Here is a 23,753-nt window from a genome sequence, read left to right as displayed (position 1 = left end):
AAGGCACTCGGGTAATGTCGAAATAATTAAAAAGCCTGTGTGACTCACACCCTGATGAAGGCTTGACGCCATAACGCGTAGGTGTATTTTTCACATGTTTCTAAATGAATATTGCCATGATATATTAAAGGATTTTTAATTTATTCTACATTACCCGAATGCCTTAGAAATTCTTCATTTTTTTAATCAGAGTTTCTTATTAGGTAATATCAGTTACTAGAATGTTAATATTGCGTTACTCTTGTGTACTTATTCATTAATGATGAAACAGTAAACTGAATGTCTATTTCAAAGTGTACAATCACAAATGAAGTGTTACCAAAAATGTTTACTGCAAATTTAAATTCTAAACGTAATACTAAAATGTTGTTTACCTATTTTTTTATGTAAATTTATGGCAACCACATCTGCTTGTCTTGCTGCTTGGTGATTGGTTACTGAAATGCTCTAACTGATGTAGAAATCATACAATCTTCAAACCCATGTTTGCTAACCATTCATTAGATTATTGGGAAACATGTCCCATCATTATCATTGTTTGGTGAAACAAAGGTCAGCAGTAACCTTTTCAAATGAAATGATACAGTAACATATCTCAAGAAAGTCTGATGCATAGTCCATATATGGCACCATTACATATCCAAAGCTCAAAAACAACAGAGACCAAATTAAATAACTAAACTAAACCCAAAATCATTCAAATATGCCTGATATGTCTTACAACAACTATGTACATGAGGTCAAACGGATACCATACACCACGGCAGCTCTAAAAACTACGGGATGCCTACCTAAATCCTCACCACCTCAGAGGAACTGTTCTACGGGTAGATTTTGGATTGGGTTGCTGACTCGTTCAGTACTGACCTGCCACCAACAGGAAGTTCTGGTAATTACAGAAAGTAATCAGTTGGACTGTAGTAGAGCCTCTTAAAGACCTCCTGTCGGGTGAAGTTGCGGAGGGTCCAGGCCTGAAGGGGACTATCATCACAGTATTCCACCGTTGGGCCGTACGTTCCATCCTCCAGCCGACTGATGGTTAGACACGACTGGGTGATGATGTGGAAGAAGGTGCGTTTCTGATGGTTCCCATGAAACATGACAATAAACCAGGTATGGGTAGTGATGAGCTCAAAACATGGTCCAGTCTCTTACAATTTAAATCACTGTTAATATTACACATAAAGATGATTGCAACTAATTGCATTCAAAGGGATACTTCAGTGATATAGCATTAAGCTTTGTATTTAAATTGGGTCATTAATGTAGTAGAAATGTGAAATTTTTTTGAATTTGGGCCTTCTAGACTGAGAAAAGACAGAAAATGTATTTTTGTCTCATGGGGATAAAAGACAACCATTCCCAGAATGCTTTGCTTCAATGCCCTAAGAGGCCACTTCCCAAAGCCACCACTACTGGATCACTTTCCCACCGCATTCATATTCATAAAATCAGTTCGGTTAGAAAACAGACACTACCATTAAAAACTGAACGTGTTTGTTCAATATAATGTGAGTGATCCGATTGAGTGTCACGGCACAAACGCAGCGGGGGTCAGATTATATCCATCATGAGAGCTGAGGTAATCGCGTCCGTGACAGTCGTTCAACAGCGCGTGTACACTCTAGCGCGTTTTCAGTTAATGCCTCTGGAAGCTTTACTTTCATAGTAATCAATTCGAAAAGTTGAAACACTCACTTTGCTCTGCAATGCTCGGTTTACATGAATGGCTGCGAGCGCTGTGAGGGCAATCCCAACCCCATGTGTGGGCTGAAAATGCGGAAATAGCTTCTACTGCTGGCTGTAGTCTCTCAAAAATAACAAAACTACATCTTTATTCAGCATTGTCTTCTCTTCCATGTTTTTTTTCAATCCTCAAATAAAGATTCAAACGTTTATGAATCATCGTATTGATTCATGATTTGGATCGCATGTCAAACTGATGAAATCGCGTGACATTGGCAATCCGAATCATGAATCAATCCGCTGATTTATAACCCTTCGAATCTTTATTTGAGGATTGAAAACAAACACGGAAGAGAAGACAATGCTCAATAAAGTTGTAGTTTTTGATATTTTTGGACCAAAATGTATTTTCGATGCTTCAAGAGATTCTAATTAACCCACTGATGTCACATATGGACTACTTTGATGATGTTTTTATTCCCTTTCTGGACATGGACAGTATAGTGTGCATACATTTGCATACGCTCTACGGTTAAATATGAAATATCTTAAACTGTGTTCCAAAGATGAATGGAGGTCTAATGCCGCATTCACACGGGGCGTAAGCGTTAACGCTTCCCATTTACTTTGAATTAGTGACATCATCCGTTGCCGAACTGAATTGTGGGTTCTGTCGCGCTGCTTCACTCATGTTGCAAGCGGCAGAAGTTGAAGATTTCTTTTCAAGCGCCAGCGTAGGCGTCATCCAATCATATTGCCGTATGTAAATATCCTTGAGCAGACATTAGCCAATTGCGTTCATTACTGCTCTGTGAACCATCCAGACGCAGCTCCCGGACCAGTACGTGATATTCACGCTGTCTGCACTTTTTTAGGATTTAATATACCCAACAGCTTCGAGCACCTGTGCAGTGCACTGAAAACAACTACAGGGGCAATCGCATTCGCACATACAACCAAATCGGCGTCCATTTCGTCTCACAGACAACTGTCAAAAAAGGCGTTTTTTGTGTTATGTTGTGGTCCAAGCGGCAAGTAAGTTTTAGTTGAAAGCTTAGATTCTCTACTTTCTGGAGATATGCATCACTTTGGCATTTGTTTTACACAAAGTAATGTATTTACACTAAATTACTCTGGTACCATTTCCGCCTAGATTTGGTCCTCCCTACAGATTTATGAATAAATCTTGCTAGACAATCTTGATTTTTTTCCAATATTTTCTGGAATTTAGTGGAAACAGCCCAAACTGTCTGCAGGGCCCTAGAGCACACAGGGCCTGAGTTACACACTTTCAAAACTGAAACAACATAAAATTGGAGGGGTTATTACAGTTTCGACAACATATACATACGTTTATCACTTTTAGCAGTGTTTAATGTAATTTCCAAGGGGTTTCCTGTAAAATGACACCAAGATTTTTGACTTAGACCACTGCATGTGTGTATGAGAAGCTTTTCAATTTGGGTAGGCCAAATCCAGGAGGAAATCCCAAGAATTGTCCCAGATCTTAAGAGGATATACTCCCGGGTTTTTACTGATATAAAGCCATATCACAGTGCTAAATCACTGAAGTAACCCTTTAATATACATTTAGACTATAATTCATTTTGATTTAATTGTGTGTCCTAAATATAAATAAAAAAGAGACCCGAGACCACAAATAAAAATTCTTATATTTTAATATTTAAAAAAGCATTACTAATTCCAGAATGCATTTCCTTTAATGACAGCAAAACTTCAACTGACATGGACAAAACCTGATGATCCAGATTATGCATGACTTCAGAATGTTTTAAAAAGCAAAATCTGAACTACTGCAGTAAGTTGTAACGTAACTAATTTGCGTATTTGAATGAATTTGAATTTCTGAATTAATTTGTATTTATTTTACAACTATGCAACTTTTTTCAACAACAACAAAACTTTATTTCCAGATTTTCAATGTGGTCTCAGACACTACCGTGTTACACACAGACGTTCTAAACTAGGGCACAAACTAATAGGAGTCATGGGAAAAGGTCAGATGTTAAAATGCAAATGTAGGACTGGAAAGTCAGGAAATAAGTGTGGGTGTGTAGTTTGTATTTGCTGGTGTCTCGTAATGACAGAAATAAGCTGTAATGGGGCAGACATAGCAATGCTGAATTAATGGCTCTTTACCTTCTAAAATAGCTACTTAATTGGAAACAGTGCCAGAAACTGAGCAAATGACATCTCAGTAAACCAAAATCATCAATTTCTACATGCAGTGTGAAAAACCTAGGAGCTATTTTTAAAACAAATGTCTCTCCACTTGCAAAGTATTGAGTAGTCTAAGGATAAATTGGAAACTGAATCACAATTTAATGGTGGCAAATTTTAGGATGTGAAATGATATCAGTATCCTGTGTTGGCAACACTTTGTAATGACTCACGCTATGAATCATTAGTAAATAGTTCATTTATAATTTACGAAGCATTAATAGACATTAGCAAGCAGTATATAAATACAGCTGTAAAAGCTTTGTTCTTGATTTATAAGCATATCTGTAATAATCATCTTTAATCAAATATCTTGAATAATTATATTGTCATACTTTATTAATGATTAATTTAATTATTTCTAAATTATTACATTTAGAATGCATTATAAATTATAATTTATTTTTAAAAATTATAAAACATTTAGTAGTTGTCAGTTAACTATTTTTGTGAGCTCATCTAAAGTGAGGACTATTAATGCCTCAGAAAGGACATTTAAAGGCTCAGTTATACATTTTGTTGCTTTTTTCTTGCTTATTTTATTTTTTTGTTCATTTTGTGGCTTGTTTAGTTCCTTTTTGTAATTGTATGATATTGCAGAGGTGTATTTGTCATGTTATATCAAGTTTACAGTTGTACAGTTAAATTTTTTGCATCTTGAAATAAATATTTCTGTGTTCTGTATCACTTGTGTTTGTTTCCTTTTTCTGTTTTTCCTTTTCAGAAAACTGAGCCTTTAAATCTCCTTTGTAAAAGGTTTATGAGGCATAAATAGTCCTCACTTTAGAGGAGCTCACAAAACTAGTTAAAGGACAACTACTAAATGTTTTATAACTGCCTAAATTAATCATGAATTACAGTAGGAATTTATTCTTATATAGAGCTCTTATAAAGCATTTATTAACACACTGAGTAACTATTACTTTATGTCGGTTAACACTTTAGTATAGGAAACACATTTACTATTAACTACAACATTTGCCTCAATAAACTCCTAATTTACTGCTTATTAATAGTTTTCTAAGGTAGTTTTTGTAGCATTTCAGTTTAGGTATTGGGTAGGATTAAGAGATGTACAATAAGGTCATGCAGAATAAGGCATTAATATGTACTTAAGTACTAATAAATATCCAAGTATTATGCATGCTAATAAGCAACTAGTTTATAGTTAATAACTGAACCTAAAAATAAAGTGTTAACTTTATGTATAGATAATATGTATATTTAAATTGTTTATTAATTCTTTTCTTACACTTTCTAAGTGATCTTATGAACCACTGACAACTCAATGTTGTCACTGGTTTGTAAATAATGTAATACTTAATTTAAAATAATAAATTGATCATTAATAAAGTATTAAAATACATTTATTAAAGACATTATAAATCAAGTACAAAGCATGTACAGATGTATTTATAAACTGCCTAGTAAGTTCTTTATTAATTGTGAATTAACTATTTACTAATGCTTAACAAATGATTTGTGCAGATGATATGGTTATATGACTAAAGTCCAGCAGCACAATTCTCCAGGAGATGGAATAAATACAATGCCCTGCATTAGCGGCAATTTAAAGGTGAAAACTAAAACCCGGATTCATGTCTGTGTGTCCAACATTAAAAGCAAAGCCAAGAGGAGAATGATATCTATTTTTAGATGGCTTCTGATTTCTCGTGCTCCTTTGTGATTCAGCACTAACGTGTGATGTCTTCTTTTTAATCAAATGACTCATTTATTTTGAAATATAAGCAACAGAATCGACCCAGCTGACAAAGAAGGCTAAAATGTTATAGTAACAGAAATATCGATGATACCAAATATCTCTATCTTTTTCTTTATTTAGCTGTGAGTTCTTTGTTATATTTGAGAATGCTGTAATGAATCTTGGCTATTGATTACGTTAGATTCACTGAAAATCAATTCCCGAGGAGGCTATGGTATAGGGCTGTAGTAAACAAATATATTCCTCCATGTGATCACTCTAAACAGGCCTACAAATATGTTCGAATATGAATTTATGCAACGTGTTTCTAAACCATTTACAATGTGACTCAAATACAGTGGGAGTCTAGTTCACAAACATCACAACCGGGATACTGAAACAACACGCAGCGGAGCACAATTCAGATTATCTTACCTTAAAGTCATACTCCCATTTGCCAACATACTAAGATATGTACACAAAGAATAGTTCATCAAATTTCAGGGCCAACAAGTGCACAAGCATCTCAAATACACAGTTCTGCTCCGGGAATTGTGATCAATATTTGGGCAAGGAAAAAATATGACATACTACAAAAATAAAGGAGCACACAAGGTGGATAATAATGTGTTATGCAGCTCCATCTAGTGGTTAAAATTAGTTGAAGGTCTGATGTGATATTTTTGTAGACAGCAGGACAAAAGCAATGCTAAATCTGGAAATATGAGTAAATGTTTTCATTCTATAAATATTTATATATACTTTTTTCTTTCCATAAATATGCGAGCATGACGACTTCTATAAGACATTGCAAGCTTGAATATGCAGAAGTGAAAATGATATTTGAAAGCTATAGCAGAAAGGAAGAAAAGTTATACTTGCTTAAAATTGCATAAAAGATTATAATTTTAATAAGTGATCTGAATGATCTTTGTGGGGATCTAACCAACAACTTTCTGGAATCACGCCAACTTAAAATTTTCACTGCTTGGATGTGTGTATGATTCAGGACGGACGTGACTTTGTATTCAACAACCCATACAAAAAAAGAGGTTCATTACCCCAAGTTCATTTTAAGTAAATGTAAGTAAAAGTTCATTCTGTTTTCCAAGAATTCTATGTAGTAATTCCTATATTCAAATCCGTGTAGATATATGTAAGTGTATACTCCGATACTTCTTAGTTTATAAAAGTATCATTTTTGACCCAGGACCACAAAACCAGTCATAAGTCGCACAGGTATACAGCTCCAAAAAAAAATTAAGAGACCACTTAACACTTAACAAAATGATTGATTTTTCATTTTTCATTAGTATATTAAGTAAATATCATGTTCCATGAAGATATTTAGTAAATTTCACCATAAATATATCAAAATTTATTATTAGTAGTAATATGCATTGCTAAGGACTTCATTTGGACAACTTTAAAGGCAATCTTCTTAATATTTATATACTTTTTGCACCCTCAGAGTCCAGATATTCAAATAGTCGTATATCAGCCAAATATTGTCATATCCAAACAAATCATACATCAATGGATACACTTTGTTACACTGTTTACTAGTTATATATGTCTAACCCACTTTTTACTTTATGAAAGTGCATGCTGAAGTTTACTTTCAGGAAACAACTACGTTTTTTTTACTACTTATAATATTTAAGTAAACTTATACATTTTCTTTAAATTACCATAACATCATTATAGTTTACCATTTATTTACCATATATTTATTTTTCCCTCTGAGTTTTACTACTACTGTAGATAAGTGGACTTTAAGGTAACTCCTACATACAATACCAGTGGATTTATGCCAATGCTATTTGTATTACATAAAGAGCCTGTCTATTTGACTTGATATTTTGGGATGATAATTTATTTGTTTATTTGGTTATAATAGATGCTTGTTACAAAACCTTCACACCGTGGAAAAGCCAAAAATGTATATGTGGGTTAATAACATAGTGTACAAAAATATTTATTATGTCTATGTTCCATTGACTTAGATTCAGTGTGTAAGAGTGATGTGGTGGTGTGTGTAATATGTACCTCAGCATCGTATTCAAACATCTGGTTTCCTTTCATGTGGTGGCACTTCAGCATAACCACAGGTCCATTAAGCCGCGATGCATCCAGACACAGGTCATCAGTACGGATCTCTTTGTCAGCAGTATATGAGAACACCTGCAAAAGGTTGATCAACTGGGATTGAATTATGTTAATAATTATGAAATTCCTTACATTTTAAATTTCTCCTTTATGATTTCACTAGTGATTTCACTAATACTTGTGTTAGCCAATTCTTTAATTCCCTAATTAAGATTAAGCCAAACAATGGGCTTTAAAGTTAAAAAAATTCAAGAATAATACACGCGTTGTGTTTTTGCGAATTATGGGGACTTTCCATAGGCCTAAGGCCGGAGACACACTGCCTTGTACAGGGAAGCACTATACTTCATGTTACATGCAGTTTAAATATATTGCCTATTGATACAGCAACGTCGGCACTATTGACCATACATATCTATGGTATTGACAGCAAAATAGGCTACAGAATATTTTGTTATGTGCTGACAGGTGCAATATTTCAAAATCGACAATTATGTTTTTTTTATTTTTTTTATTACAATTAGGCCTATATCTGCATTTATGTTAACCTAGAGACTTTCAAACATGAAACTCTCATTTATTAATATGTATTTGTGTCAAAATTACATATAAACATCTTTTCCCATACTATTTTGCCTGGAAACGCTTCCAACACAACTGCGTGTTGCGTGAAAAAGAGGCGTCCGTTCCATTTCTAACATGCACGTGTTTTCGGTGCGGCTCGAGACTTGTGTGTCACGCAGGCAGTCTGCAAGCTCTAACCTCTTAATGTAGGAGCCGAAATAAAAACGAGACGATCACGCCACGCTTGCAGTGTGTTGCTGGCCTAATGCCTTTTACATCATCTGTACATTCTATCCCCCTACACTGCCCCTAAACCTACCCATCAACCAGCATTTTTACATTAAAAAAAAAACATAATTTATAAGTTTATGATTCTGTTTACATTGTGGGAATCGCTGGCTGTTCCCCACAATGTAGGTGATCTCAGGTTTATATTACAGTACATTGTGGGTACACACACACACACAATAAATACCCCGACACACACACACAATTTTACCAATTAAAAAACTCGCTCATTGTCACCCTACCTCATTTTTTTTTTTTAAAAAGGTACATTATCAGTTTGTTTGTAATATGCAAATTCAATAGCAAACCCCCAACAATTTAAAAAGAGAGAAGTCATCATCTTGGCCAGCATTTTTACATTGATGCATTTTCAAGATTGCTTACTTGAAAATCCGAGCACTCTGGGCTTTTCCTTCCAGGGGGCTAAGTAGAAACCACTAATTTTGGGTGAACTACTCCTTTTTGTTGATTTTTTTATTTATTTGAAATGATATTTATTTACACAGTAAGCCTTTAATATTACAGCTTTCTTACCTGGTTTCCGCCCATTCCATGACAGTTGAAGAAGCCAACCTTTTCATTCTCTTTACGGCCCATGTTATCCACACACTGATTCGTCTCAACATTTCTGATCTATTAACACAAGGACAATCTCTTAACTAAAAGATTTTATACAATGCAGTATTCTTTTAATTTCATAATTTTTTTATCGCAGAGATTTTCAGCATAACCACACACATAAACCTGCCCTTAGACGTGGGCAAAATGACAAACCGAAAGCTGAAAATTAAACATTTTATTGCATGAAAACATTTATCTGTTCATGACCACATCGAACAAGAAAACAATGAAAATCTTGTACCTCCCCGAGTGAGTAATATCTGCGTGGAATCTGAGAGTCGGGGTAGATGTTCTCCAGGTACCATGAGAAGGGTTTACACTTCAGAGTTTCCCTCAAAGCCTTCCGAGAAGAAACGTCCCCATAATCCACCCGAACCACACCTGAAGAAACACAAACAATTAACACCCATTAAATCCATTGTATTTTGGTCTTTCAAATCAGTAAAATGTGAATGCATGACCCTCATTTATAAGTCACTTGAGGTAAAAATGTCTGCTAAATAAACACATGTAAATGACCCAGTTACAAGCATACAATATATATATATATACAGTATTGTTCAAAATAATAGCAGTACAATGTGACTAACCAGAATAATCAAGGTTTTTCGTATATTTTTTTATTGCTACGTGGCAAACAAGTTACCAGTAGGTTCAGTAGATTCTCAGAAAACAAATGAGACCCAGCATTCATGATATGCACGCTCTTAAGGCTGTGCAATTGGGCAATTAGTTGAATTAGTTGGAAGGGGTGTGTTCAAAAAAATAGCAGTGTGGCATTCAATCACTGAGGTCATCAATTTTGTGAAGAAACAGGTGTGAATCAGGTGGCCCCTATTTAAGGATGAAGCCAACACTTGTTGATCATGCATTTGAAAGCTGAGGAAAATGGGTCGTTCAAGACATTGTTCAGAAGAACAGCGTACTTTGATTAAAAAGTTGATTAGAGATGGGAAAACCTATAAAGAGGTGCAAAAAATGATAGGCTGTTCAGCTAAAATGATCTCCAATGCCTTAAAATGGAGAGCAAAACCAGAGAGACGTGGAAGAAAACGGAAGACAACCATCAAAATGGATAGAAGAATAACCAGAATGGCAAAGGCTCAGCCAATGATCACCTCCAGGATGATCAAAGACAGTCTGGAGTTACCTGTAAGTACTGTGACAGTTAGAAGACGTCTGTGTGAAGCTAATCTATTTTCAAGAATCCCCCGCAAAGTCCCTCTGTTAAAAAAAAGGCATGTGCAGAAGAGGTTACAATTTGCCAAAGAACACATCAACTGGCCTAAAGAGAAATGGAGGAACATTTTTTGGACTGATGAGAGTAAAATTGTTCTTTTTGGGTCCAAGGGCCACAGGCAGTTTGTGAGACGACCCCCAAACTCTGAATTCAAGCCACAGTACACAGTGAAGACAGTGAAGCATGGAGGTGCAAGCATCATGATATGGGCATGTTTCTCCTACTATGGTGTTGGGCCTATTTATCGCATACCAGGGATCATGGATCAGTTTGCATATGTTAAAATACTTGAAGAGGTCATGTTGCCCTATGCTGAAGAGGACATGCCCTTGAAACGGTTGTTTAAACAAGACAATGACCCAAAACACACTAGTAAACGGGCAAAGTCTTGGTTCCAAACCAACAAAATTAATGTTATGGAGTGGCCAGCCCAATCTTCAGACCTTAATCCAATTGAGAACTTGTGGGGTGATATCAAAAATGCTGTTTCTGAAGCAAAACCAAGAAATGTGAATGAATTGTGGAATGTTGTTAAAGAATCATGGAGTGGAATAACAGCTGAGAGGTGCCACAAGTTGGTTGACTCCATGCCACACAGATGTCAAGCAGTTTTAAAAAACTGTGGTCATACAACTAAATATTAGTTTAGTGATTCACAGGATTGCTAAATCCCAGAAAAAAAAATGTTTGTACAAAATAGTTTTGAGTTTGTACAGTCAAAGGTAGACACTGCTATTTTTTTGAACACACCCCTTTCAACTAATTGCCCAATTGCACAGCCTTAAGAGCGTGCATATCATGAATGCTGGGTCTTATTTGTTTTCTGACAATCTACTGAACCTACTGGTAACTTGTTTGCCACGTAGCAATAAAAAATATACTAAAAACCTTGATTATTCTGGTTAGTCACATTGTACTGCTATTATTTTGAACAAGACTGTATATATATAATTTTTTTTTTTTTTTTTTTTCCTTTAATCAAATTAAACGGTGAAATGTTGATGAAGTGGCTTTACAGATGAAGTTCATGTTCACAGCGCTTTAGTTTGTGTAGTAGACGAAACTTTGGCGGCTCATTGACACAGACATGGCAGAATATACAGACTTCTAAAACTAAATCGATTTTTTAATAGCTTTATAATACCTGACTGTCACAGACTGACTGTGACCCCAGACTTTTATAATGAAGGGACTGAACATGGGTATGTGCATACACTGAACTGTTTCCACCATTACACATACACACAAACTAAATGCCGGCTAAATATACAATCTTATGTTGTGTTTGTAAGCTGATGTTGGTGTTGTAATATCCCTTATTCCTCCCAAGTTATCACTTTCCTTGTTTTGTTTGTTTAATGCTGAAATTTGTTGAAATGTTTAATGTTCAGTGATGCATGCTATTATAATATCATTACACACACACAAAAAAGAACAACATACTTTACAACATAAGAGTTTATTTAATTTCATTCAGTATCAGTTTAACTTCAATACATTTCAAACTGCAACACATACCTTCGGGTGCACCTTTCACTTGCCAAATCGGTAAACATGGAAAGTAGCCATTTTATAAAATGGCTACTTTCCATGTGTATCGGTTTGGCAAGTGAAAGGTGCACCCGAAGGTATGTGTTGCAGTTTGAAATGTATTGAAGTAAATATAAAGTAAATATAAAAATTCAGTGGCACAATTGAAAATTATTTGATGTCTTGATTTGAAACAGACACTAGAGGGAGCATAAACATCAATTTCCTCCAGTAAAAACTCAATTTATTTAAAAGGTTGTTTCTGCTCACACTAAAATGTAATCTTTAAATTGAATCTTCTTTATCTTATCTTCTAGATGGGTGGTCTCTTATACAGTATGTGTGGCTTTGCAGGGGGTACAATACACTCAGAGCTGCTGACATCCCAGACTCTTCAGCGATCAGAGCACATTCTGACAGCTGAGCGTCAGGCATTTGTGTCTTTCTGCTGAGTGTTGACTTTCTGCATTTCTTCCATAGCCTAACGTTTTCTCTCTTTATGTCTGCTTTGATATTTTCTGCTGCGTTTTGTGACCCCTTCTCTCTCTGCCTGTCTGTCTCTCTGTCTCTCTCTCTCTCTCTCTGGTGCAGATGATAAATGATCTTGTGTGTTTCAGTAGACGCTGTGGGGCAGAGCTGCTCTCAGATGTGATCACTGGGTCTAAGTTATGTGCTCTTATATCCCCTGTTATAGCTCTCCCCTCTGAGCTCAGGCCACAATTAAAATAGCTTAATATTATTGTTCTGAATCCAAGCAACTTTTGAAAGGACAACACATATATATCTGAATATAACCGAAATTCATTGAAAACCTTTGTGGCTCTTAAATCTCATTAACATTTCCACATATTCGAACTTGTCACATCACATGTGTTTTGAAACCCACATAAGCCATAACGTGCTACCCTGCACATTTGTGGAATTAGATTTATAGCAGAGTAGAAGTTTATTAGTGAATAATGTCTAAATTTCATAAAATGTAATTTTGCAATATGGACCATAAATCATATATGACTCAAATTTTATCATTCTGTTTTGCTCTTTTTGAAGACTGACTGTATGAATAAAAAGATTCTTATCGTATGAAAAAGAGTATTAGCCCCATTTCAACCGAAATTACCCGGAACAAATTGTCCCAGGATCTTTTTTCCCAGGAACTCTTTTTCCCCCGGACCTGCTGCTGTCTGTGTTTCCATCACGGTCTTAAGTACCATGAAGATTGGTCTGGTGATGTAGGACTGCGCGCTACTTTCCAGTTCCCACTGGATTTCATCCTCCACATATAAGCTTAATAAAGCCTGAACCTAGTCGTCAGCTAATTAGTCGTATTTTTAAACTCCATTGATGATTCGAATAGTCAACAACAGCAAGTTACTGCACGCACCGTAACAAACATTTAAGTTGAAATCAATTGCTGCGTGAACTCAACCAATCAGCATGTCCAGCGCCCGAGTTCCAACCTAAAAGTTCCTGAACCTTGAGAAAGGATTACCAAGCAAGCAGGGCCATTTTGAGGGGGGCATTTTTACCCAGAACTTTATTTTGACCCTGAAGGGGGCTAATTACCTAAGCGGCATTCCGACATACCATAAGTTCATTCGTGAAATTTCCTTAGTACTAAGTATTCCACAGTCAACTGGTGCACAGCGCACAGAAGTCGCCAACTTTCTGCTGAGTCAATAGCTACAGACCTCCAAACTTCCTGTGCCCTTCCAACTGCATCCAAGCCTTACATCACCAAGTGCAATGCAAGGCGTTGGATGCAGTGGTGTAAAGCATGCCACCATTGGACTCTAGAGCAATATCATGCACCCAACATTGTGGGAACATTTTGTTGATGGCCTCTTCCTGTTCCTGTTCCATGGGGCGGCAGTGGCTCAGTGGTTCATGTAGGTTGTCTACAAACCAGAAGGTTGGTGGTTCAATCCCCGGTTCCACCTGACCAAGTGTCGAAGTGTCCATGGTGTCCAAGACACCTAACCCCAGCTGCTCCCGACGAGCTGGATGGCGCCTTACATGGTTGACATCGCCGTCGGTGTATGAATGGGTGAATGTGAGGCAAAAATGTAAAGCACTTTGGATAAAAGCGCTATATAAATGCAGTCCATTTACCAATGCAGTCCATCCAACATGACTGCACACCAGTGCACAAAGCAAGGTCCATAAAGACAAGGATGAGCAAGTTTGGTGTGGAGTCTTGACGTCAACCCGATAGAACACATTTGGGATGAATTAGAGAGGAGACTGTGAGCCAGGCCTTCTCGTCCAACATCAGTGCCGACCTCACAAATGCGCTTCTAGACACACTCAGATAAACACACTCCTAAACCTTGTGTTAAGCCTTCCCAGAAGAATTAAAGCTGTTATAGCTGCAAAAGGTGGGACAACTCTATAATAAACCCTACAGAATAAGAATGGGATGTCATTAAGTTTATGGCAGGCATCCCAAAACTTTTTGCAATATAGTGTATTTAGGTGCATATCTGAAGACCATAGTATACTTTGCTTAAGAATGATCCGCCCCATCTCGAAGTCCGCGCACAGGAGGCAGACTAGGGAAAAGTATTTATTTTGTGGCTTAATACGCTTTTCCCACAATTTAGCAACAGTACACTGCATTGTTCAACAATCACATATTTGGCTGATTTATGTTAAATTTGGGCTTTTAGAGAGGAACGAAAGCAGAACGCAGTGAAGGAAAGGAAAGTGCACTAGACGGAATGCGACAGCGGTTTAATAATCGTTTTACCTTAATTATAGTTTTCATAATTGTTGGAAGCTCAAATCTAAATCAATTAATCACACAGCCCTAAAAAGTAAAGTATGACATTAGCAACACTCAGGTTATGGGTTTGATTCCAAAGAAATGCATGAACGTAAGTTGCTTTGGATAAAAGCTTCTGCCTAATGTAAATGTAAGTGATTCAGGTACAGATCTTAGAACTAGAAGACCTCTATTGTAAATATTGCTCTAAACATCTGAATACAGAAATCCATAAGCATTTTGAATAGCATCAGTGTATACTGTAAGTACATGGTCACAGAATCTTCTTTTGGGGGTGAACTATTCCTTTAAATATCTTCCTGTAAAGATTTGACACTTCCTTCTGTTAAGCTCCAAACCTTTTCATTCCAAATCAGACCTCAGTCTCTCTATCTTAAGAACAGCCACTACCCTAGACTCTAGACACACCAGACCACACTATATATTCATCACACACACACACACACACACACACACACGCTCCAGTGGGCACACCACAACACAGCACCTCTGGGACGCCTTTCCAGGAACAATCTAACTCCTGTGTTCCACATTACCACAGAGTTCCTCCTAAATCTTTCCCTCTCAAGTGAACTGACAGAGGGTTCAGTAAAGGCTAATCTCATTATTGTCCTTCTACAGGATACTGAGGCTTTCTAACCCCACTATAGCACTACATTTCCCAGGTCTCCCTGGGGGCAAGATGCAGATAAGAAAAGAAGAACGTTCATGAATATGTGAGCAGCAGAGCAGATCTCGGACACTTAGCACAATGCCAGGCATGAATAAAATATGGAAAATCTCTCATTAGAAAGAAATATCTGTCCGGCTGAACTGCGCTGGCAGAACCGTTTGCGGGCTGTCATGAAAAAGTCCATATCGGCAAATACGAGCAAGACAGATGGGCGTAAAATGTTTTAAGGGGATGTGGCACAGTTAAAGTTGAATGGTGATTAAATATTTATGTTTCATGGTAGGATAAAAAAGGCACTGTATCTTTTGTAGAAAAAACATTAAGTGGTTAGCCTGACAAGCCAGACCCACATCAAGATGTTGAGTCTTTGATCTCACCATTGACAGGGCTCAATCCGAGGGGCGGGATAAACGGTTGTCTTTCAAACTCCCTCTGCAAGCAATAGGATAGCGCTACAACCAACCAGAGCAACGTGAAGCGGAACAAGCTGATATATTCATCTTTAGCCATATCCGGTCAGCAAAACTCTGAACACATCTTCCCTTCTGAAGAATGACTTCATTGCCGTTCTTTATTCTTTTCTCAAAGAAAAGCTTAACTCCAAGTCTTACAGAGTCACAGGCAAAGCCGATTCAAAAGACAGCTTCGTTTACAAGCAGCACACAACTCTGCCGTCATTATGTTAAGCCCGCCCACTGACTTTATACACAGTTTGATTGGCCTGAACAGAGTTTGGTTTTTCCAGCTCAGAAGTTTATTGAGAGTTGCTAGACTATACTCGTGGCAAATTAGATTTGCTGCCGCTTTGTTACCTCTAGATTTCTAGGCTATTCACTGGTAAGTTTGTGAAACAGACTTTATAAATGGTAGCACAATGAGAGTAATCAGGGTGCAACAAAATGTTTGTCCTTATGACAGAGTGATTATTTAATTAATTTAAAACTGCAAAACGAGCCTAAAACATCACCTGTCCAGCACCATGCTTGACAGTTGGTATGGGGTGCTTTTGCTGGGGTGCTTTTGATATGCTATTTTTGGTTTTCACCAAATGTGTCACTGTGCGTTATGCCAATGTCTCCAGGTTGGTCTCATCTGTCCAAAGGACATTATTCCCGAGGTCTTGTGGTTTGTTCAGATGTAATTGTGCAAGCTAAAGCTGTACTGCCATGTTCTTTTTAGAGAGGGTTTCTTTTGACAACCCTTCCAATCAAGACATACTTGTTCAGTCTTTTTCTAATTGTACTGTCATGAACTTCAACATGCTAGCTGAGGCCTGTAGAGTCTGAGATGTAGCTCCTGGATTTTTTGCAGTTCCTCTTAGCATTGCATGGTTTGACTTTGGGGAGAATTTGTTGTGACTCCAGGGAAGATTGGCCACTGTCTTGAACATTTTCCACTTGTGAATAATCTTCCTCACTGTAGAATAATGGACTTCAAATTGTTTGGAAATGGCCTTGTAACTCTTTCTAGATTTATGGGCAGCAACAATTGCATTGCTGATGTCTTTCCCTTTCCACACCAGCAAACTGCCAAAATGTATGCTTTTATAGAGTTGGTCAAACTTGGTGATGATCAGCAGTGGCTTACTGCTACTTACTCTCTTATTTCCTATGGAAGCAGTAAGGGTGTACTTAGTTTGTCACACATGGCAGTACCATTTTGGTCAAGTTTTTGTTAAATAAACGATGGCATGGTGTAATATGTCATGTGTTGTTGTTCACCTGAGGTAATGGGTAAAATTGGCTACTTAAAAATAAAAAAATACAACCTTTTTCATAAAGATATCAGTATCAGTATTGGTGTCAATAGGGCCTACACTTTAACCATATTTCAAGTAATTATGAAATTGCATGTGTAATCCTAATATTTTTTTAAATATGTTAAAGTGTACTTATTTTACACACGGGTTTTTAAGAAGCAAACTTGTGCTAGTGAGTGAGAGGAAGAAAAAGTTACAAGGAAAATGAAAGAAATAAAAGTGTGGTGAAGGAATTGCTTTTAAAGGAATTTAGTGTGCTACAATTCCCTACTGTCTGTGTAAGCTTGAAAAGGCTGTGTTTGTGCCAGGATATAGAAAGCAAATAAAAGACCACAACAATGGTCCAGGAGGCAGAACAATAGAATGAGTCCAATATTTCACAACAACCACGACCACATGTGCAAATCAACACGCTACTTATAGAAACCATCTCTGTAAAGACAGCTATGGTGACACTATGAAGACTTGTGAGAACACTGTTACTGCTTTAACTGTCTTAGTAGAGTAGTAATTTCACTTTGTCTTTTAGTTGTGCTTAAAAGTAGACACAACAACCATTATTAAAGATTACCAAAGATAACATGAGGTCGATATCAGTGAAGCATCATTTCAAGATTTCTCGAAGTGTATTACCTGGTGAGATGATGTAGAAAAAATCTTTGAACTCATCCATCCAGACTTCAGCCAGTCGTCTGTTGTTCTTGTTGATCACCTGGCCAGTTCCACCAGGGAAGCTGTATGGTGTGGCTTTCCGGAATACATGCCCTACATGAGAACATGTAACTATCTCAAGAGATCCTCCACACTGCCAGATCTATTTCCACATACAAAAGAAATAAAATCAGAATGATTTAATAAAAACGGCTTGCATACAATTACAGTAAAAGAGCATTACAAAGTGTATTCACGAATACCGATATGCGATAGTAGAACATTATGATTATGTTAGACATTTATGACCTCTGCTGGTGTTCTTGTTTAATATCGTAAACTTACCCTAAAAGACATCTCAAGATTTTCGCCTCCCCATATGTCCATTCCCGAATCATAAGTGCCGATCTCTTCAAAATAAGTTCGGTCAATTGAGAACAGACCTCCTGCCATTGTGGGAGTTCTGTGGAAAAGATTCAAACAAAAAACTTTGAAAATAAAATGATGGCAGAGTTTATACGTACAGTGACCATCAATAGCTGCTGTGATGTGAACCTTTGTATTCTGTGAACCCCTGCACATCTTAAGCCGGGCATACACTGTGCGATTTTCGTCCGATTTCGAGCCGAATTCTTACTCGTGCGACTCTTTTTTTTGGGTCGGGCCGATTTTCAGGTTTATCGTGCGTCGTTTGTCGCGAGGTGTTCGTGCTGTGTACAGGGGGAAACGAGAGGCGACAAACCTCTCACGATCGGGAATCGGATGGTCGGATGAATTTCTGGCGTGTCAGAAATTCTGCTCGCCCCTCGTGAGGTTATCGCACAGTTGAAGCAAAGCCACGAACTGACTGCCCTATTTCCCCTCACTGCGCCTGCGCGAAAGCAGAAGTTCATCCATTTAATTTTTTAAAGCATTAAGGAAAAAACGAAAAGGGGGAGATCTTTAATTATGTAGGCAGCTATCAAATAGCAGAAATTAAGTAAACTGCTGTGCCTCCAGTTTGTGTTGTATATATCCAGTGCATTTAGCTAGTTGATCATTAATTTAGCTAGGCTACTTGTTTTACTTTCACATTTTATTTTTATTTTTTAATATTAATTAATATTTAACCTTCTCCATCTTGACACAATGTCATGTTGCAATGTGTTCTTTTTCTTCATGAACGCGAGTCAGTGGATATCACGCAATGCGCAAACGCAGTCTCAAACCCAGTCAATTATTCACTGCAGAAAGTGAAAGTAAAATCTGACAAGCTTTCGGCGCATATTCTCAGACAACGAGAGATAAATTTAATTCAACATACTGATAATGCATAGCCTATTGCCTTATTTTCTTTCTTATTTATTTTCTTAATATTTCTATTTTGGTCCATATTGTGAGAAAAAAATAGAAGAGAAGTAGGCCCATTTTGTGTTAAACAAGTTGTTTTTAGATAAATCTGCCTTTTCATTGAGACGGACATTATTATTGCAGTGTTCTGACATTATAATCATATAATTAGACCAATAATTCCTTGTTAAATCGGGCTAAATGTTTTTAAATAGTGAGGAGTAATCTATTATTTTAGTATGCAGTGTGTCGATTATGCATTATTGTTTGGGGGAGGGGGCAAATTAATGTAATATCGATTTAATAATAAAAGTAGGCCTACTCTAATAATAATAATAATTTTATACATACATTCTAAATACTCTTGATATCAATAGCTGATGCATTTGATAGGCTACCTCTCTTTAATACACCATGGTCTATCGTCGCCACGGGGGTTTTATTGCACATTTTTCACCTGTACAGTGTGCGCAGTCAAGACGCGCTCGACGGTCGGACCGCACAGTGAGAGCACATCAATCGTGAGCTCTGGCTTTACATCGCATGCGATCTACTCGTACAGTGTGAGTAGGTAACCTTGCTGAAATCCCATAGAAATCGCACAGTGTATGCCCAGCTTTAGAGTGCACAAGACTGAAAATATCTTGACTGTTGTTATTGTTTATCCCATTGAGCAAGCCAATGATGAAATATCATCAGACGACTGTGCAAAATGAAGCTGGTTGTGTTTAATAGACACATAATATCAATATATTTATCGCAGTCCTCTGAATCTAATCCTATCACGGCATGGTTAGATGAATTGGCAAGTGCTGTATAATTGCCAGATTGTATCGTCATGAAACGTCTGATTTACACCTGCAATTTTTACACTGACAACTTGTTTGTTTTTGCAGATTTGAAAGACAAATTAAAGGGATACTTCACTGCTTTTTCATATTAAACTGTTATTCCCTTAACTAAGATGAGTTGATACATACCTCTCTTCTCAGTGCCTGCACTTAATCGGTCTGACACACGGTGATGATCTGATAGCATTTAGCTTAGCCCACTAAGCCCAGTTCATTCACTATGGTACCTGTGGCAAGGGGGGCGTGGTTCAGCGAGGTCTGCAGCGGGAGAGAGGGCCGCGGGACAAGCGGTAAGTGAGTGGGTTGGACGCAGATCAATAACACCTGTCTCTTGTTCCAGTAATGAGCGCGGAGACGGGATAAAACACCAGCGGAACCGGAGACCAGGGAGAGAGAGAGTCGGACTGTTGGTGCGAGAACACAGAGACTGAGTTTACCCGGAAGCCGGAAGTGCCGCGAACCGGAAGTTATTGTTGCTTATGAGTTTGACTGAGAACACACGAAGAAGTGTGTTATTGACATTGAGAAAGAGAAAATAAAGATACGCATCAACAGTCCAGCCGACCCCTGTGTCCTCTTCCTTCCTTACTATATCGAACTTGTTACACTGGTGCCGAAACCCGGGAAGGAAGCAGGATAGAGCCATGACAACGCCCTCCGCCTCGCCATTTGCGGAGATCATCAACTCCCTCGCGGTCCTCCACCAGGAACACCATAAGGCATTGCTGGACCTTCGGACCGAACAGGAGCGCCGCTTCGAGGCCATCGTCCAAGGCCAGCAAGAGGACCGCGAGCGGTTCCGGAGCTGGATGGACCGGGAGGTTCGCGCCGAGGCCGCTGGGCGGGCCAGCGCACCGGTGCACGTGCCCCTCCAGAAGATGGGGCCGGAAGACGACCCCGAGGCCTTCGTAGATCTGTTCCAAAAAGCCGCGGAGGCCTGCGGGTGGCCCCGGGCACAGTGGCCGGTGCGCCTCATCCCCCTTCTATCCGGCGAAGCCCAGGCGGCCGCGCAACATCTACCGGTCGCGAACCTCCTGGACTACGACGACCTGAAGCGGGCCATACTTCAGCGGGTCGGCCGGACCCCAGAACAACACCGCCAGCGTTTCCGCTCCCTGGAGTGGGGTGAGGCCGGTCGACCCTTCGCATTGGCCCAACAGCTCCGGGACGAGTGCCGCAGATGGCTGCTGGCCGGCGGCAGCGACGGGGACCATGTTGTCGATCTGGTGGTGCTGGAGCAGTTCATCACTCGGCTTCCCCGGAAGACCGCCGAGTGGGTCCAGTGCCACCGGCCCACGTCGCTGGAGACGGCCATCCACCTGGCGGAGGACCACCTGGTGGCGTGCCCGGGGGTCGGCGAACCCCCACTAACTTCTCTCTCTCTCTCTCCCCCCTCTCTCTTTCTCTCTCGACCTGTCCCTCTCCCCAGGTCCCGCCCTCCAGGCCCTCCTCGCGTCCCCCCCAGAGGCCGGGGTGGGATGGGCCTTGGACCGTCTGGGAGTTCGTGGGTCCCGCCCAGGGGGGCGGGGCCACTGGGGGCTGGTGGTGACAATGGCTCTGGTTCCGCCCCCTTTCCGCGCTCATCCTCCAACCCACTCCCCGCCGCAGGGGTGGCGGGTAAGCCTGGGCTGGCCTGCTGGCGGTGCGGTGATCCGGATCATTTTGTGGACCGATGTCCGAGGATGGACATCGGGACAATGATCCGGATCCCGGACGTCCAGCGGACCACCCCCGATCAAGCAGGAGAGTACCAAATTCCTGTAAGTATCAAGGGGGGTACATATCAGGCCTTGGTGGATTCAGGATGTAACCAAACCTCGATCCATCAAAGCCTGATGCAGCCTGGGGCATTGGATACAAGCCGCATGGTTAAGGTGCGGTGTGTGCACGGGGATGTGGTGGAATATCCGGTTGTCCCAGTCACGATACAGTTTAGGGGGAAAAAGCATAGTGTTGAGGTGGCGGTTAGTCCCCACCTCCGGCATCCGCTAATTCTGGGGACGAATTGGCCCGCCTTTTCGGCGTTATTGGGGTCGTTATGCGCGGATGCCGCTTGGGGAAAAAAGGCTAGGAACGGGGCGGTGCGAGTGCAGGTTGGCGAGACTGATACGGGACCCTTGGGAACAGCTTCAGGGGAACCGAGCGGGGTTGAGAGACTGATTCTCTCGGACCGCGATGACTTCCCTCTGGAGCAGTCCCAAGATGAGACTCTAAAACATGCTTTCCAACAGGTCCGCACTATCGACGGTCAGTCCCTCCAACCCGCATTGCCCGTCACGTATCCTTATTTTGCCATAATTAAGGATCGGTTGTATCGAGTGACCCAAGACACTCAGACAAAGCTAGATACAACCCAGTTGTTAGTACCAAAGAGCCGCCGGGAAATGCTTTTCCAGGCGGCTCACTCTAACCCGATGGCGGGCCACCTGGGACAGGCGGCCACGCTGAATCATTTAATGACCCGATTTTTTTGGCCAGGCATTCATGACAATGTGCGCAGGTGGTGCGCGTCTTGTCCTGAATGTCAGTTGGTGAACCCACTGGCCGCCCCAAAAGCGCCATTGCGCCCCCTACCATTAATGCAGGTCCCCTTCGAGAGAATTGCGATGGACCTCATCGGGCCATTAGAGCGATCCGCACGCGGACATCGTTTTGCGCTAGTTATCGTGGACTACGCAACACGATATCCGGAAGCAGTGGCTCTCCGCAACATCTCGGCGAAGAGTGTTGCGGACGCACTGTTTCGTTTAATCTCCCGGGTGGGGATTCCGAAAGAAATCCTCACTGATCAAGGCACGGCGTTTATGTCACGCACGTTAAGCGAATTGTACGGATTATTGGGCATTAAATCCATTCGAACCAGCGTCTATCACCCACAAACAGACGGCTTGGTCGAACGATTTAATCGCACTCTTAAATCCATGATCCGTAAATTCGTACAGGAAGACGCCAAAAATTGGGATCGGTGGTTAGAACCCCTCTTATTTGCTGTGCGCGAGGTCCCGCAAGCCTCCACGGGGTTTTCCCCCTTCGAGCTTCTCTACGGTCGACAGCCACGGGGGGTGCTGGACGTCCTACGAGAAACTTGGGAGGAGGGGCCTTCGTTGGCCAAAAACGAAATTCAGTACGTCATGGACTTGCGAACAAAACTCCACACATTGGGGCGGCTATCTAGGGAGAATTTGTTGCAAGCCCAGGACCGCCAGAGCCGGTCATATAACAGGGGTACTAAACTACGCAAATTCACACCGGGAGAGAAAGTGCTCGTTCTACTCCCAACGTCGAGCTCAAAATTAATGTCAAAGTGGCAGGGGCCGTTTGAGGTCGCACGGCAGATAGGAGAGCTCGATTATGAAGTGATACGATCCGATAGGAACGGGGCACGTCAAATATACCACCTCAATCTGCTAAAAAAATGGAATGAGGTGGAATCGGTGTTGTTGGCAACGGTGATCGGGGGAGAGGATGATCTCGGGCCAGAGGCGAGCATTAAAGCACAATCAGTCGCGTTGGTTCCCTGGGGGAGATCACCTCTCACCGTTACAACTCGCTGACTTATCGAAATTGCAGGCGGAATTCGCTGACGTGTTCTCGCCCCTACCGGGACGTACCGACTTGATTCAGCACCATATCGAGACCGAGCCGGGCGTGGTAGTTCGCAGCCGGCCGTATCGCTTGCCTGAGCACAAGAAAAAAGTAGTTCAGGACGAATTAGGCGCAATGC

General features: G+C 40.1%; 1 protein-coding gene across 2 annotated transcripts in view; it reads right to left on the bottom strand.

Moving 5' to 3' along the window:
* galnt13 (polypeptide N-acetylgalactosaminyltransferase 13) overlaps positions 1-23,753 on the bottom strand; it is a 110,142-nt gene that overhangs the window by 33,480 nt on the left and 52,909 nt on the right. Inside the window, exons 7-12 of one of the 2 annotated variants that reach the window (XM_067443273.1) lie at positions 18,195-18,312; positions 17,832-18,012; positions 9,453-9,592; positions 9,125-9,223; positions 7,679-7,813; positions 868-1,079 (exon numbers count right to left, since the gene is read on the bottom strand). In XM_067443273.1, the coding sequence (XP_067299374.1) occupies positions 894-1,079; positions 7,679-7,813; positions 9,125-9,223; positions 9,453-9,592; positions 17,832-18,012; positions 18,195-18,312 (859 nt within the window). In that variant the 3' untranslated portion in view covers positions 868-893. The remainder of the gene's footprint in view (positions 1-867; positions 1,080-7,678; positions 7,814-9,124; positions 9,224-9,452; positions 9,593-17,831; positions 18,013-18,194; positions 18,313-23,753) is intronic. The other variant, XM_067443274.1, reaches the window with a different exon arrangement.

This window comes from Pseudorasbora parva, chromosome 5 (assembly GCF_024679245.1).
Source record: "Pseudorasbora parva isolate DD20220531a chromosome 5, ASM2467924v1, whole genome shotgun sequence".
Taxonomy (NCBI): Eukaryota; Metazoa; Chordata; class Actinopteri; order Cypriniformes; family Gobionidae; genus Pseudorasbora; species Pseudorasbora parva.
Note: the sequence above shows the minus strand (reverse complement) of the source record. Positions and strands in the feature narration are given on the sequence as shown.